The sequence below is a fragment of the Notamacropus eugenii genome, chromosome 4, assembly GCF_028372415.1.
Source record: "Notamacropus eugenii isolate mMacEug1 chromosome 4, mMacEug1.pri_v2, whole genome shotgun sequence".
In the NCBI taxonomy this organism is placed as follows: domain Eukaryota; kingdom Metazoa; phylum Chordata; class Mammalia; order Diprotodontia; family Macropodidae; genus Notamacropus; species Notamacropus eugenii.
This window is the reverse complement of record NC_092875.1, coordinates 342,039,851-342,053,574: the sequence shown is the minus strand read 5'-3', so window position 1 is coordinate 342,053,574 and position 13,724 is coordinate 342,039,851. Positions and strand designations below refer to the sequence as shown.

At 33.9% G+C, this 13,724-nt stretch overlaps 1 protein-coding gene across 2 annotated transcripts in view; it reads left to right on the top strand.

The window, feature by feature from the left end:
- The window catches only part of GALNT1 (polypeptide N-acetylgalactosaminyltransferase 1), a 182,833-nt gene that overhangs the window by 102,348 nt on the left and 66,761 nt on the right, over positions 1-13,724 (top strand). For both annotated transcript variants that reach the window (XM_072605284.1, XM_072605283.1), the window contains exon 4: positions 869-1,035. In XM_072605284.1, coding sequence (XP_072461385.1) covers positions 869-1,035 — 167 coding nt within the window. The remainder of the gene's footprint in view (positions 1-868; positions 1,036-13,724) is intronic.

The window sequence follows — 13,724 nt, the reverse complement described above, 5'->3', positions numbered from 1 at the left end:
GCAAAATGCTTACATATCTTACCTTATTACATATCACAACAATTTTGTGAGATGGATGCTACTATTATGCCCATTTTGCAAATGAAGAAACTGAGGTTGAAGAAGTCAAGTGACTTGCCCGGGATTACTAATTAGCAAAATTAATAAGTGTCTGAACAAGAATCTGAATTCAACTCCAAGTCCAGTACTATAAATCCACTCTATCACTTAATACCATATGGCCCATAAACTTCCTGTGATTGTAAGGTTTTCAGGAGTCAGTATGAACACTTAGCATTTTCATTTTGATTTTTAGTACCAATAAAATATTCTTTTTTTAAATAAGCAAATGTACCAAATTCATTATATTTGTTTCCTTAGCATCTAATGCTGTTTTTCAAATATATGGGGTGCCATTATGATTAATAAAGTAGAATTTCTTTTAAAAGAGCTATTTAGTAACATTTTATCTTCATTTTTTTTAAAGAAAGAAATTTCTACTGCTCTTTATACTGTGATTAAAGTAATAGACTTTTGTAACCATCCTCATGTATTTTGTTGATCAGCTTTTCCTCATAGAACAACAACTGTCCAGTGGGGAATCTCATGAACAAAAAGAATCAGGAAACCTTAATCTAAAAGTGTACTGTTAATCAGCAAACATTTATTGAGTGCCTATTTTATTCCAGGCACTGTGTTAAGGACTAAGGATACAGAGATAGAAATAAGACTTTTCTGGCTCTCAAGGAACTTAAATTTTATTGGGAAGAAGTAAACAGCATTATTTATACAAGTGTGTACAAAATAAATGTAAAATAATCAGGGGAGCAGCTGGGGGAATCAGAAGAGGTATTAGTAAAGTTTTGTGTTATAATTTTGTTTTTTCTAGATGTAAAACAAAGGTATATCCAGATAATCTTCCTACAACAAGTGTGGTGATTGTCTTCCACAATGAGGCTTGGAGTACACTTCTAAGAACTGTCCATAGTGTAATAAACCGATCACCAAGACACATGCTAGAAGAAATCGTTCTGGTAGATGATGCAAGTGAAAGAGGTAAATCAAAAATATAAATACTAGTAATGTGCCATATGAGAGAATTTTCCTTTTCCGTTTCCAAAAAATTTTTGTCTGAATTTTCTTTTTGTTTCAGAATTCCATAGTCATTTAAATAGTAGTCAAGGAGGAAAAAACCTCACCTTTATTAAATCCATGATCACTTCGTTTAATTAATTAGCATTTATAATTTTAATATATTTTCTCTGGCAAGTCTTAATCTTTTACTTTAAAAGAATTAATACTGCATTATATAATATCTCATTGAAATGCAAGGGATTTTTAAGAATTATGATTTTCTTAGAGTGCTGATTATGGCAAGCTACAACCTTTACTTAGCAAGAGACTATACATTCTGTAAATTTACATGACCTGGGCAGCAAAATAGAAAGCTTCAGCAAACCGTGAGTCCATCCTATAATATTAGGGCACCTGGATTAGTCCTATTCTACCTCCTGCCTACCACTTCAGCCATAGTAATTCATATTTTTCTTGCATTCCTTCCCACTTGCTTCCAGCAAAATAGGATATGGAATTCCTTTTCTATAGTGAACAAATTCCCCTCATTCTTGTCAGTTTCTTCTTATAAATCCATCCATCCAATTGCTCTGAGACCTGGTTTTCTCCAACAACACTCAGTCCCTGGCCATCTTCTCTAACACTATTCTGCCTTCATTTAACTTTTCTATCACCTTCCTTCCTTTTCCCACCCCAAAACACTGATCCTGGAGAGAGAGTGGGAATATTCCTTTCTTCTCCCTACTACTACTTTCAGACTCTCTTTTTGCCAGACATCATTTGACAGCTTCTCTTTTGAAGCTGCTTCACTTAAAATGCTTCTCTCAAGATTAGGGTGACTATTATCCATTAGCTCTCAGGTCATTATCCCCCCCCTCCCTTTTTTTTTTTTAAGTTTTCTGCATGATTTAGCCTTCCTTTGCTCCATTCCTGACCTTATAGTAGAGAACTTCATGGTTCATGTTTATACTTCTTTAAATCATGTAATCTTCCAAATCCTCATTCTCAGGTCTTGTGGCCACATCCTCTACTGCATCTCAGTTGCACACAGGAATGGTTACACCCTGAATTTCAGTATTATCCAATAACATTCCTCATCTCTGATAAAAAAAAATTTTAAAGACCTGACATTCCTGTATCTGATCTTAAGCTATAATTAATTCCTTTCCTGTATTTCACCCCTCCCAAATCTGTTCTTCACTTTCATTGTACCTTTCTCATACTATATGAGTATACTATTATTAGGGATATATTTCTTAAAGAATGGGTAATAGTAGCAAAGGGAAAATCTGGAAGTAGCAGTGGAGAGCAAATAGCTTTTCATCTCTTTCTCTTGGACCAGGGTGTTGAGGGGGGAGGAGGTGACAAAGGTGGAGATAGTGGTAGAAAAGATGACAAGGAATACTCTGACTTTGTTTTTCCCAGTTCCCACTTCTGACCCTATAGTTCGCCAGTTCAGCTCCACACTGTGCTTTCAAATTCCTCACCACTTAATTGTTACTCATCCTTTTCAGAACCCCAGCTCTGGGTTTCTCCTTCTCTGCTCTTATTCACATACTGCTGGATGGAGTTATAGGGAGTAATAAAACCATGCTGGTGAGATACAATACAAATTTATCTTATATAACTTAAGGTGGATCATTCCTGCTGCAAGGCAATCCTTTATTTCATCCTTAACTGATTCCCCATCTTCCCCAGAAGCACTATTCCAAATTTTCCCTGTATTTCTGAAGCCTCTGCTGCCTCCTTCTTACTCTACCCTCTCAACTGAGAACCTAGTCTTTTAATTTCATGAAAAAATTGAGACCATTCACAATGAACCCTGTCCTCTCTTCTTTCCTTTATCGCTAAATCCTTTGACATCACCCTTTATTCTTTTTTCCCCACAGTCTTTGATAATGAGGTCAGCCTTTTTGCCTATGCCAGTCCCTGTTCATGGACCCTTGCTCCTACCCCCTCTTGTCTTCTTCAGAGAATTACTCCCTTAGTTTTTTTGAGTAGGTAAAAGAGGCCATTCTTTGCCTCATTTCTTACCTATCTTTAATCACTAAATGAGTGTTGTCTCAGTCAGACTGAGACCTGGGAAAGACCTTAATTTTAAAAGGCCAAGATCTCCCAGTGCATCCAGGGCTATCTCCAGTCATCCTGATCTGTATCTTGCCACTGGACCCAGATGGCTGTGAAGGAGAGAGTAAGGCTGGTGACTTTGCATAGTCCTCCCTCACTTAAATCCAGTTTACTTGTTTGTCATGGCATCACCTTCCTGATGTCATCATCCTTTTTGAGAAGGAAGGACAAACAAAAATGGCTCCCTCTTCCTTGCCTTTCTTTAACCCCTTTCTATCCACGTGTTTTTCCTTTTTCTTTCAAATGTACTCATCTCCCTTACTAATATGGGTTTGCAACAAAACCTCATTCCACATTCCAGTTTCCCCCTTCTTGTTTCCAGTTATGTGGAGACTTTAGATTCAGGCTGCAGAAGTTTGCTAGGGCCACAGCAAATAACCAGCTCAGCAACTCTTCAGGACCAAAAGCTTCCCGGGGGCCATGACAGATAGCTAATGCATGTCAGACAGTCTTGTCTCACCAGTGCTGCAAAGCTGTGAACTGTGAATGCAGAGACAAGAGTGGGACAGGACAGTATATGTGGGGGTGAGGAGGAGAGAAGAAGAGGATGCCATGTAGCACTTGACCAGATCTGAGGAAATCACCTCAGCATTCATCTGGGGCCAGTTCTGTTCATATAAAAGTCACTTGAGGCAGAGCCCTATGCTGGTAAACAATGAATTGCCTAGCATGAGGAGAGTATGAAACACTTTGAAATATGGTGTCCATGAAAACTACCATCAGAAGGAAGAGAGTCAGAAAGTGAACAATAAGGGGAAAAGACTAAAATTACCAAAGATGTAAGGAAGAAGAAAACTCAGACTTTGAATGTAAGCAAATAAATCAATAGGGAAAACATTAACAGAAGGAATATAGCGTCCAGATCTAGTAAGTGAGATGAAATCAAGTATCCATAAATAATGCAAAACAAAGGAAAACAACTCAACATTTGATGAGACAGTGGACCCTATAGAATGTAAGGAGAGGATGGAACCATAACACACTTTTCCTGAGTGGTTCGAAAGAGAAATGAAATTTATTAGAGCAGGATTTATGGCCTGTACAGCAAAACTCATAGGAAGAATGGAAAAACTGAGATCTGCAGCAACAAGTCTTACTGAAAAAAAAGAAAACAGTAGATTGGAAATGCAGATACACAGAAGTAAAGGACAATCTAGAAGGAGAGAAGCAAAAGACAATAATATTAAAAGAAAGTATGATCACTATACAAACAAAGCATACTGAGATCAAAGATTCAATGCATAGATACAACGTGAGAATCATAAACCTTCCAGAAGAAGACAGCAGAACCAAAAACATTGACACTATAATGTAGAAAATAAGAAAATTGAACTGAGAAAATGAAATGCCAGTTGAAAGAATTCATTAATTGCCCCCAGAAAAAAAAGCCAAAAATAAAACCAAGGCTGCAAACTCTTAAGACACTTAGTGTCTTGAACAGTTCAGTTGAGAATCAAGTTGTGCAAGTGATCAAGAGAAAGACCTTCAGCTGCATAGGAAAGAAATTTGAATAACATGATACTGTTCACCCACCAGAAAACGCAGAATGTGCAGAACAGTGGAGGTCAGCATGCAGCCCAGGATAACAAATTGGAGCATAACCATAAATGAAGATAAAATCAGTGATAAAAAAGCATTTGAAGTAACTTTAGAAAGAAAAACAGAACTGATGAGAGTATTTGCTTCTCAAACACCACAACTAACAGAAATGCAGTAGAACTGAATAAATGCAGCATCCAAGGACACCAAGAAAAACAGTGACAGCAGAGAAAGCAGTAAGAGACTTCTTTATAAGTGAACACAAGGAAAAAGGGGTGAAGATACTAGTTTGGTGGAGGTAACAGTGAAGAAGCAGGCCTGAAGCAACACCCTGCCTAGAGATGAATCAGTTTTTGTGTGTGACTACATAACAATATGAGAGGGTACATGAAAAAGGGAGAGGAGAGCAGGGAGATATAAAGGAACGTGTGCTAGCCAGGTCAAATAGAGCTAGTAATGACCCCTATGATCTCACTAGGAAAAGAGCCTACAAGGGAAATGGGCAAGTAAGGATTGAAACAGTGGAAGGGGGAAGGAAAAAGAAGAAGGCCTTGCTTTGGTGGTAAGAGGAGGTTCCATTGGTGAATACTATAGATGAAGAGAAATGGTCTGTGAAGGGAGGTAGAGACAGTGCGCTGAGTTTTATCTGGTGTTTGAAAAGACTATTTTTCTGCCTTGGGAGTGAGGGAGTTGGAGCTCTTGGGGGCAACTGGAGCATGTAAGGGGAGTAGGAGGTCATGGACCCTGGGAAAAGATTTTGAGGCAAATGAGAAAAAAGAATAATGGTAGAGGATATAGATAGGTGTTTGGCTACATAATCAGGGATGTTGTTGGGTAGAGGGCAATGTCCTCTCTGATAACAGCAGTAATTGGCATTGTTGGGAGTGAGGAATCATGAAAAAGGGCAAGCTCTACAGAGCAGTAGTAGAAACTGCATAGAGGAGAAAGCCTAGAGGATGCCTTGGAAGTTTTAATTGCATCATGATTGCATGATGAATATAGAGAATGGAGACTAGATAATTATAAACATGATGAATCAAAGAAAGAGGATCTAGAGTAGACAGAAAGAAAAGATGGTTAATGAAGAAAATGAGAGAAATCCTTTTTTGGAAGGAGTGCAAAACAAATAAAATTTTTAAAAAGTAATGAATAGGACTGATTGAAGGGGGAAGAATCAGATATAACCAGATTAAAGAAGAGAAAAAGGAACTGATATTCAAGATCCCAAAAGGAAAAGGGTAATAAATGAGAGGAAGAGCATCAGGGGTGATGGGAAGAGAGCCAGTGGGAATATGGCCAACTTTATTTTTAAAATTAAATAAATAACTGAAGGAACATAGGACTGTTTTTATAGCAGAAGGGGGAAAATAATCATAGCTTGAAATAAAATTAGAACCAGTTGGGGGAAAATATAAATTTCTCTTAATATTAAATGTGAATGGATTAAACAATTTACTAAAATGAAAAAGTGGCAGATTGAATAAGAAAACTGAAAACTGGTTCCTGAAAAAACTAATAAAATCAATAAACCCTTAGGTTAATCTGATTAAGAAAAAGAAAACAGAAAATCACATCAATAAATTAGTAAATGACCTAGGGAAAATTAGAACAAAACAAGAAATAAAAAGAATAATCTGAGTGTATTATGCAGTTATGTGCTAACCAAATTAAGAAAAGAAAAAAATAGAGCAGTACCATCTATATGTGTGTATGTATACATATACATATATATACACATACATGTATACATACATATATCTGTATCTATAAAATGCCCAGACTATCAGAAGACCAGATAGAAATCTTAAGTAACCTGATCTCAGAAAAAAAAATAGATCCAGTTTTAAAAGAACTATCTAAGAAAAAATTACCAATCCTGGTGGCTTCACAGGAGGATTCTATCAAACTTTTAAAGAACGGTTACTTCACAAATTATTTTCCAAAATTGAGAAAGAAGCTTGTCAGAATCTTTTTATGAGACAAATACATACCTGATACTTAAACCAGGGAAAGGTAAGCACAGAAGGAATAGGTCAGTATCATTAATAAATGTTGAACTGAAAATTTTGAAAAAAATCCTGTCAAACAGACTACAAAATTTTGATCCATGAAAGTATTTGTTATAACCAAGTGGGATTTGTTACGAGGGTTGCAAGGATGATTCACTATTGAAAAAACATTCAACATAATATTTTAAAAAACTAAAACATCCCAAACCACTTATCTAAGTGTTGACTTATCAAAGCACACAAAAGATTTGCATAGATGCAACTAAAAATTGCTACTTAAAGAAAAAAAGAACAGCTTAAATAGCTGGAGGAACATTCAGTGCTCATGGCTAGGCTGTACCAATGTAATGAAAAGGACAATAGTACCTGAATTAATTTTTATTTTAGTGCTATTCCATTCAAATTACCAGTGGTATGTGTTTTTGAACTTGATAAAATAATAAAAATTTCATCTGGAAAAACAAAAGATCTGGAATAGGGAAATGATGAAATGAAGAAAGTATGAAGGGGGGAATAACACTGAACCAGACCTCAAACTGTATCATAAAGCAGCAGTCATTTAAACCAGTTGGTATTGGTTAAAAAATAGAGAGATCAGTGGAACATGTTGGATAAGGGAGAATCAGAAACAATAGAACTCAATAACCAGTGTTTGATAAAAAGGAAAACAGAAATTACCTAGGAAAAAATTCCTTAAATAAATAAAAGTTGCTGTAAAAAAATAAACATGTTGACAGAAATTAGATTCATATCAATATCTCGTACCATATTCCATAATATAGTCTAAATAAATTCTACAGTCTTAATAATTAAAGGTTGTATTATAAAAAACTTAGAAGAGAAACAGATCATGTACCTTTCATAACTATAAATAAAAGATATGTTCTCTTTTTAAATTTGTATTTTTATCAACATTATATAAGCTTGCGTTCTCCTCTATAATTAAATATTTACAGGCCTTGTTTATGCATGCATCAAGTTGTTCCTTGATAAGAATATGAGAAGAAGAGAGCAAGACTTTTTCAGATGAATTTCTATATTAGAGCACAGATACAGAGAGAACACAAAATCTCATTGGTCATATTTTTAAAAAATTTAAAAAGTTAATTCATAAAATAAGATCTACTTTGAAAACTATCCTCAAACAAGACATCTTATAAGAATTTTAAAGTTATTGAGGAGACACCATATGAAAAATGTCACCATGGGCAAAACAAAGATCCACTGACATATATAATTGTGGATAAATTTTTTTCCACATTTTTTCCTATAAGTTTTGTTTATTTTGGACTAGAAAAGCTGTTTACACAGACTGCATATGCATATACATACATACATACATACACACACACAGTTACATTTTCTAGAAATGAAAATAAATTTCCCAAACATTTCCTGTCACTTTATTAAAAATTCAGTATACTTAAAATTTCAGTATTTCCTCTCTATTTCCTTATCTTTTTCTGTAAATAGTATTTTATTTTTTTAAATTATTTATAAAAATAGTTTTTAACATTCATTTTTTGTAAGATTTTTCATTCTAAATTTTTTTTCCCTCGCATTCCTCTTCCCCAAGATAGTAAGCAACATGACATAGGTTATACATATTCAACCATGTAAACATTTTCACATCAGTCATGTGAAAAAGGAAACTGAACAAAAGGGAAAAGCCACACATAAAAATGCAAAAAGAAGCAAAGATAGTGTGCTTTGATCTACATTCAGATTTCAGAGTTCTTTCTCTGAATGTTGATAGTATTTTCCATCATGAATCTTTTGGAATAGTCTTGGATCATTGTTCAGAAGAGCCAACCAAGTCAATCATAGTTTATCATTGCACAATGTTTCTGTTACCGTGTACTATTCTCCTGGTTCTGCTCACTTCACTCAGATTCAGTTTATGTAAATCTTTCCAGGTTTTTCTGAAATCCATCTGCTTATCATTTCTTATAGCATAGTAGTATGTCATTATATTCATATGCCACAACTTGTTTAGTCATTTAACAGTTGATGGGCATTCCCTCACTTTCCAATTCTTTGCTACCACAAAAAGAGCTGCTATAAATATTTTTGTACATGTAGGTCCTTTCCCTCTTTTGATGATCTCTTTGGGATACAACCTAGTGGTACTGCTGGATCAAAGGATATGCACAATTTGATTGCCCTTTGGGTAGTTCCTTATTGTTCTCCAGAATCAATTCTGAACTCTACCAACAATGCATTAGCATTGGAAATTTTTTTCTAATTTTCCCCACATCTTTTCCAGCATTTATCATTTTCCTTTTCTCTCATATTATTCAGTCTGACATGGCATCTCAGAGTTGTTTTAATTTACATTTCATGTGATTATAGATAGATGAAAACTACCTGTTCATATCCTTTGACAATTTATCAATTGGGGAATGAGTTGTACTCTTATAAATTTGACTCTGTTCTCTCTATATATTGTAGAAATGAGGACTTTATCAGAAGCATTTCCTGGAAAAATTGTTTCTCATCTTTTTGTTTTCCTTCTAATCTTGGTTGCATTGGTTTTGTTTGTGCAAAAACTTTTTAATTTAATGTAAACAAAACTATCCATTTTGCATTTCATAATGTTCTCTATCTCTTTTTTGGTCATAAATTCTTCCATTCTCTGTACATCTGACAGGTAAATTATTTCTTGCTCTTCTAAATTTCTTATAGTATCACCTTTTATGTCTAAATCATGTACCCATTTTGACCATATCTTGGTATACAGTGTAAGATTTTAGTCTATGCCTAGTTTCTGCCATACTATTTTCTAGTTTTCATCCAATAGTGAGGTTTTATCCTAGAAGCTACAATCTTTGGCTTTATCAAACAGTAGATTACTATAATTATTTACTGTTATATCTTGTGTACCTAATCTATTCCACTGATCCACCACTCTGTTTCTTAAGTAGTTTCAAATAGTTTTGACGATTACTGCTTTATAATATAGTTTTAGATCTGGTATTGTTAGGCTACTTTTCCTTTGCATATTTTTCATTAATTCCCTTGAAATTCATGACCTCTTGTTCTTCCAGATGAATTTTGTTATTTTTTTGTAGTTATATAAAATAATTTTTGGTAGTTTGATTGGTATGGCTCGGAATAAATTAATTTAAGTAGAATTGTCATTTTTGTTATATTAGCTCAGCCTATCTATGAGCAACTGATATTTTTCTAATTGTTTAGATCTGACTTTGTATTAAAAGTGTTTTGTAATTGTGTTCATATAGTTCCAAGTTTTGTCTTGGCAGGTAGACTCCCAAGTATTTTATATTGCTTACAGTTATTTTAAATGGAATTTCTTTTTCTCTTGTTCCTTGGTTTTGTTGGTAATGCTGATTATTTATATGAGTTTATTTTATATCCTGAAACTTTGCTAAAGTTGTTCATTGATATTTCAGGTAGTTTTCTAGTTGATTCTCTAGGATTATCTAAGTATCTCAATATATCATCTCCAAAGAGTAATAGTTTTGTTTCCTCAATGCCTAGTCTAATTCCTTCAGTTTCTTTTTATTGCTAGAGCTAACATTGCTAAAGCTGACATTTTTAATATTGAATAATAGTGGTGATAATGGACATCCTTGTTTCATCCCTGATCTTATTGGGAAGGTTTCTAGTTTATCCACTGATGGTTTTAGATAGTTACTATATATTATTTTAAGTAAAGCTCCATTTATTCCTATACTCTCTAGTGTTTTAATAGGAATGGGTGCTTTATTTGGTCAAAAGCTTTTTTCTGCATCTGTTGAGATAGTCATATGATTTCTGTTGGTTTTGTTATTGATATGGTCAATTATTCTGATAGTTTTCCTAATTCTGAATGAGCCCTGTGTTCTGGGTATAAATCTTACCTGGTCATATTGTATTATCCTTGTGATAAATTGCTGTAATGCTTTATTTAAAAATTTTGCATCGCTATTCATTAGGGAAATTGGTATATTATTTTCTTTCTCTGTTCAGCACCATATTGGTGACATAAAAGGAATTTGGTAGAACTCCTTCTTCACCTATTTTCCCAAATAATTTATATAGTATTAGAATTAATTGTTCTTTAAATGTTTAGTACAATTCACTTGTAAATTCCATCTGACCCTGGAGATTTTCTTCTTAGGGGATTTATTGATGTCTTATTCAATTTCTTTTTCTAAAACATGAAATATTTTTTTGAAATATTTTATTACCTCATCTGTTAATTTGGACAATTTATCTTTTGCAAATATTCATCCATTTCACTTTGATTGCCAGATTTGTTGACATACATTTGGGCAAAATAGCTCCTTATTGTTGCTTTAATTTCCTCTTCATTGGTGTTGAATTCACCTTTTTCATTTTTGATACTGGTAATTTGGTTTTCTTTGTTCTTTTTTTTTATCAAATTAGCCAAAGGTTTATCTATTTTTTTTCATAAAACCAGCTCTTTTTTTGTATTATTTCTTTGGTTTTTTATTTTCAATTTTATATTACTCTCCTTTGATTTTCAAAATGTCTAATCTAATTTGGTATTTAATTGGGGATTTTTAATTTGTTCTTCTATCTTTTTTAATTGCATGACCAATTCATTTATCTGTTCTTTCTCTGTTTTATTTCTATAAAAATTTAGAGATATAAAATTTCCCCCATATTTGTTTTGACTTCATCTTATAAATTTTGGTATGTTGTCTCATTATTACCATTCTCTTTGATGAAATTTTTTATTGTTTCTGTGATTTGTTGTTTGACCACTCATTCTTTAGGATGAAATCATTTAGTTTCCAATTAATTTTTTGTCTCTTTCCATGGCCCTTCATTACATGTCATTTTTATTATATCATGATCTAAAAAGGATGCATATAATATTTCTGCCTTTTTGCATTTGACTATGAGGTTTTCATACTCTAATTACCTAATACATTGTCATTTTTTGTGTAAGTGCCTTGAACCACTGGGAAAAAGGGATATTTCTTTGTATCCCCATTCAGTTTTCTCCAGAGGTCTATCATATCTAAGTTTTCTAAAATTCTATTCACTTCCTTAACTTCTTTCTTGTTTATTTTGTGCTAGATTTATCTACTTCTGAGAAGGGGAGCTTGAGGTTCCTTACTTAGTTTTGGTGTCTGTTTCTCCCTGTAACTCACTTAACTTCTCTGAGAATTTGGATCCTATACTACTTGGTGCATATATGTGTAGTATTGATATTACTTCATTGTCTGTGATACCTTTTAGCAAGATGTAGTTTTCTTCCTTGTCTCTTTTAATTAGATCTGTTTTTGCTTTTGCTTTGAGATCAGGATTGTTACTTCTGCTGAACCATAATATATTCTGCTCCAGCCTTTTAACCTTTACTCTGTGTGTTTCTCTCTGCTTCCTTTGTGTTTCTTATAAATGACATATTGTAGGATTCTGGCTTTTAATCCATTCTGTTGTTTACTTTCATATTATTTAAGAGTTCATCTCATTCACATTCACAGTTATGATTACTATGTATTTCCCTCCATTCTATTTTCCCTCTTATTCTTTTCTTACTCCTTACACCCTGTCTGTCCTCACCAGTGTTTTACTTTTGACCATTGCCTCCCCAAGTCTGCCCTCCCTTCTGTCAGTGCACCTCACCCCCTTTTCTTTCTCCTTTCCCCTTGACTTTCATATAGGGTAAGATAGATTTATCTGTCCAACTGAGTGCATATATTAATTCTCTCTTTGAGCTAAATCCAATGAAAATAAGGCTCAAACAGTGCTCACCACCTACTCCACCCCATTCCTTCTACTGTAATGGGTCTTTCATGCTTCTTCATGTGATATAATTTGCCATGTTCTTCCTCTCCTTTTTTTTTTCACCCCTTAATTAATTTTTTTATCATCACATCAAAATCAACTTATCCCTATACCTTCTGTCCAAATATATTCCTTCTGACTGCCCTAATAAAGATAGAGTTCCTAAAAGTTACAAATATTATCTTTCCATGTGGCGATATAAACAGTTTAATCATATTGAATACCATATATGTTGTTTTTTTCTTTTCTGTTCACCTGTTTGTACTTCTCTTGAGTCTTGTATTTGAAGATCATTTTCTTTGCATCTTTGGTCTTTTTATCAGGAAAGTTTCAAAGTCCCCTGTTTCATTCAATGTTCATCTTTTCTCCTGAGAGGTTATATGCTCCATTTTCCTGGGTTGTTGATTCTTGTTTGTAATCCAAGCCTTCCAGAACATCATATCCCAAGACCTCTGATCTTTTAATGTAGAAGCTGTGAAGTTCTGTGTAATCCTGATTGTGGTTCCTTGATATTGGACTTTTTTCTTTCTTGCTGCTTACAGTATTTTCTCCTTGACCTGTTAGTTCTAGAATGGGAGTTTTCATTTTTGCATGTCTTTCATGTGACTAGTGTTTTCTTTCAATGACTGTTTTACCCTCTGGTTCTAGGGTATCAGGGCAGTTTTCTTTGATGATTTCTTGAAAGATACTGTCCAGGCTCTTTTTTTCATTGTGGTAGTCCAATAATTCTTAAGTTATTTTCTCTTGGGTCTGTTTTCCAGGTCATTTGTTTTCCCAGTGAGGCATTTTATATTATCTTCTGTTTTTTCATTCTTTTGATTTTGTTTGACTGATTTTTGATGTGTCCTGGAGTTCAGTTCTAATTTTTAAGATATTTTCTTCAGTTAGCTTTTGTACCTTCTTTTCCATTTGGCCATTCTATTTTTTAAGAAATTGTTTTCTTCAGTCAATTTTTGTGCTTCCTTTTCCAAGCTGTTGACTCTTTTTTCATAAGTCTCTCGTATAACTCATTTGTTTTCCCAATTGTTTTTCTGCCTTGCTTAAAATCCTTTTTGAACTCTTCCAAGAGGACTTTTGGGACTTGAGACCAATTCATAGTCTTCTTTGAGCCTTTACATATAGGCATTTTAGCATTGTTGTCCTGAGTCTGTATTTTGATCTTCCCTGCTGCCATAGTAATTTTCTATTGTCAGGGTTCTTTTTTTGTTTTTTACTCATTTAAAAATTTTGAGC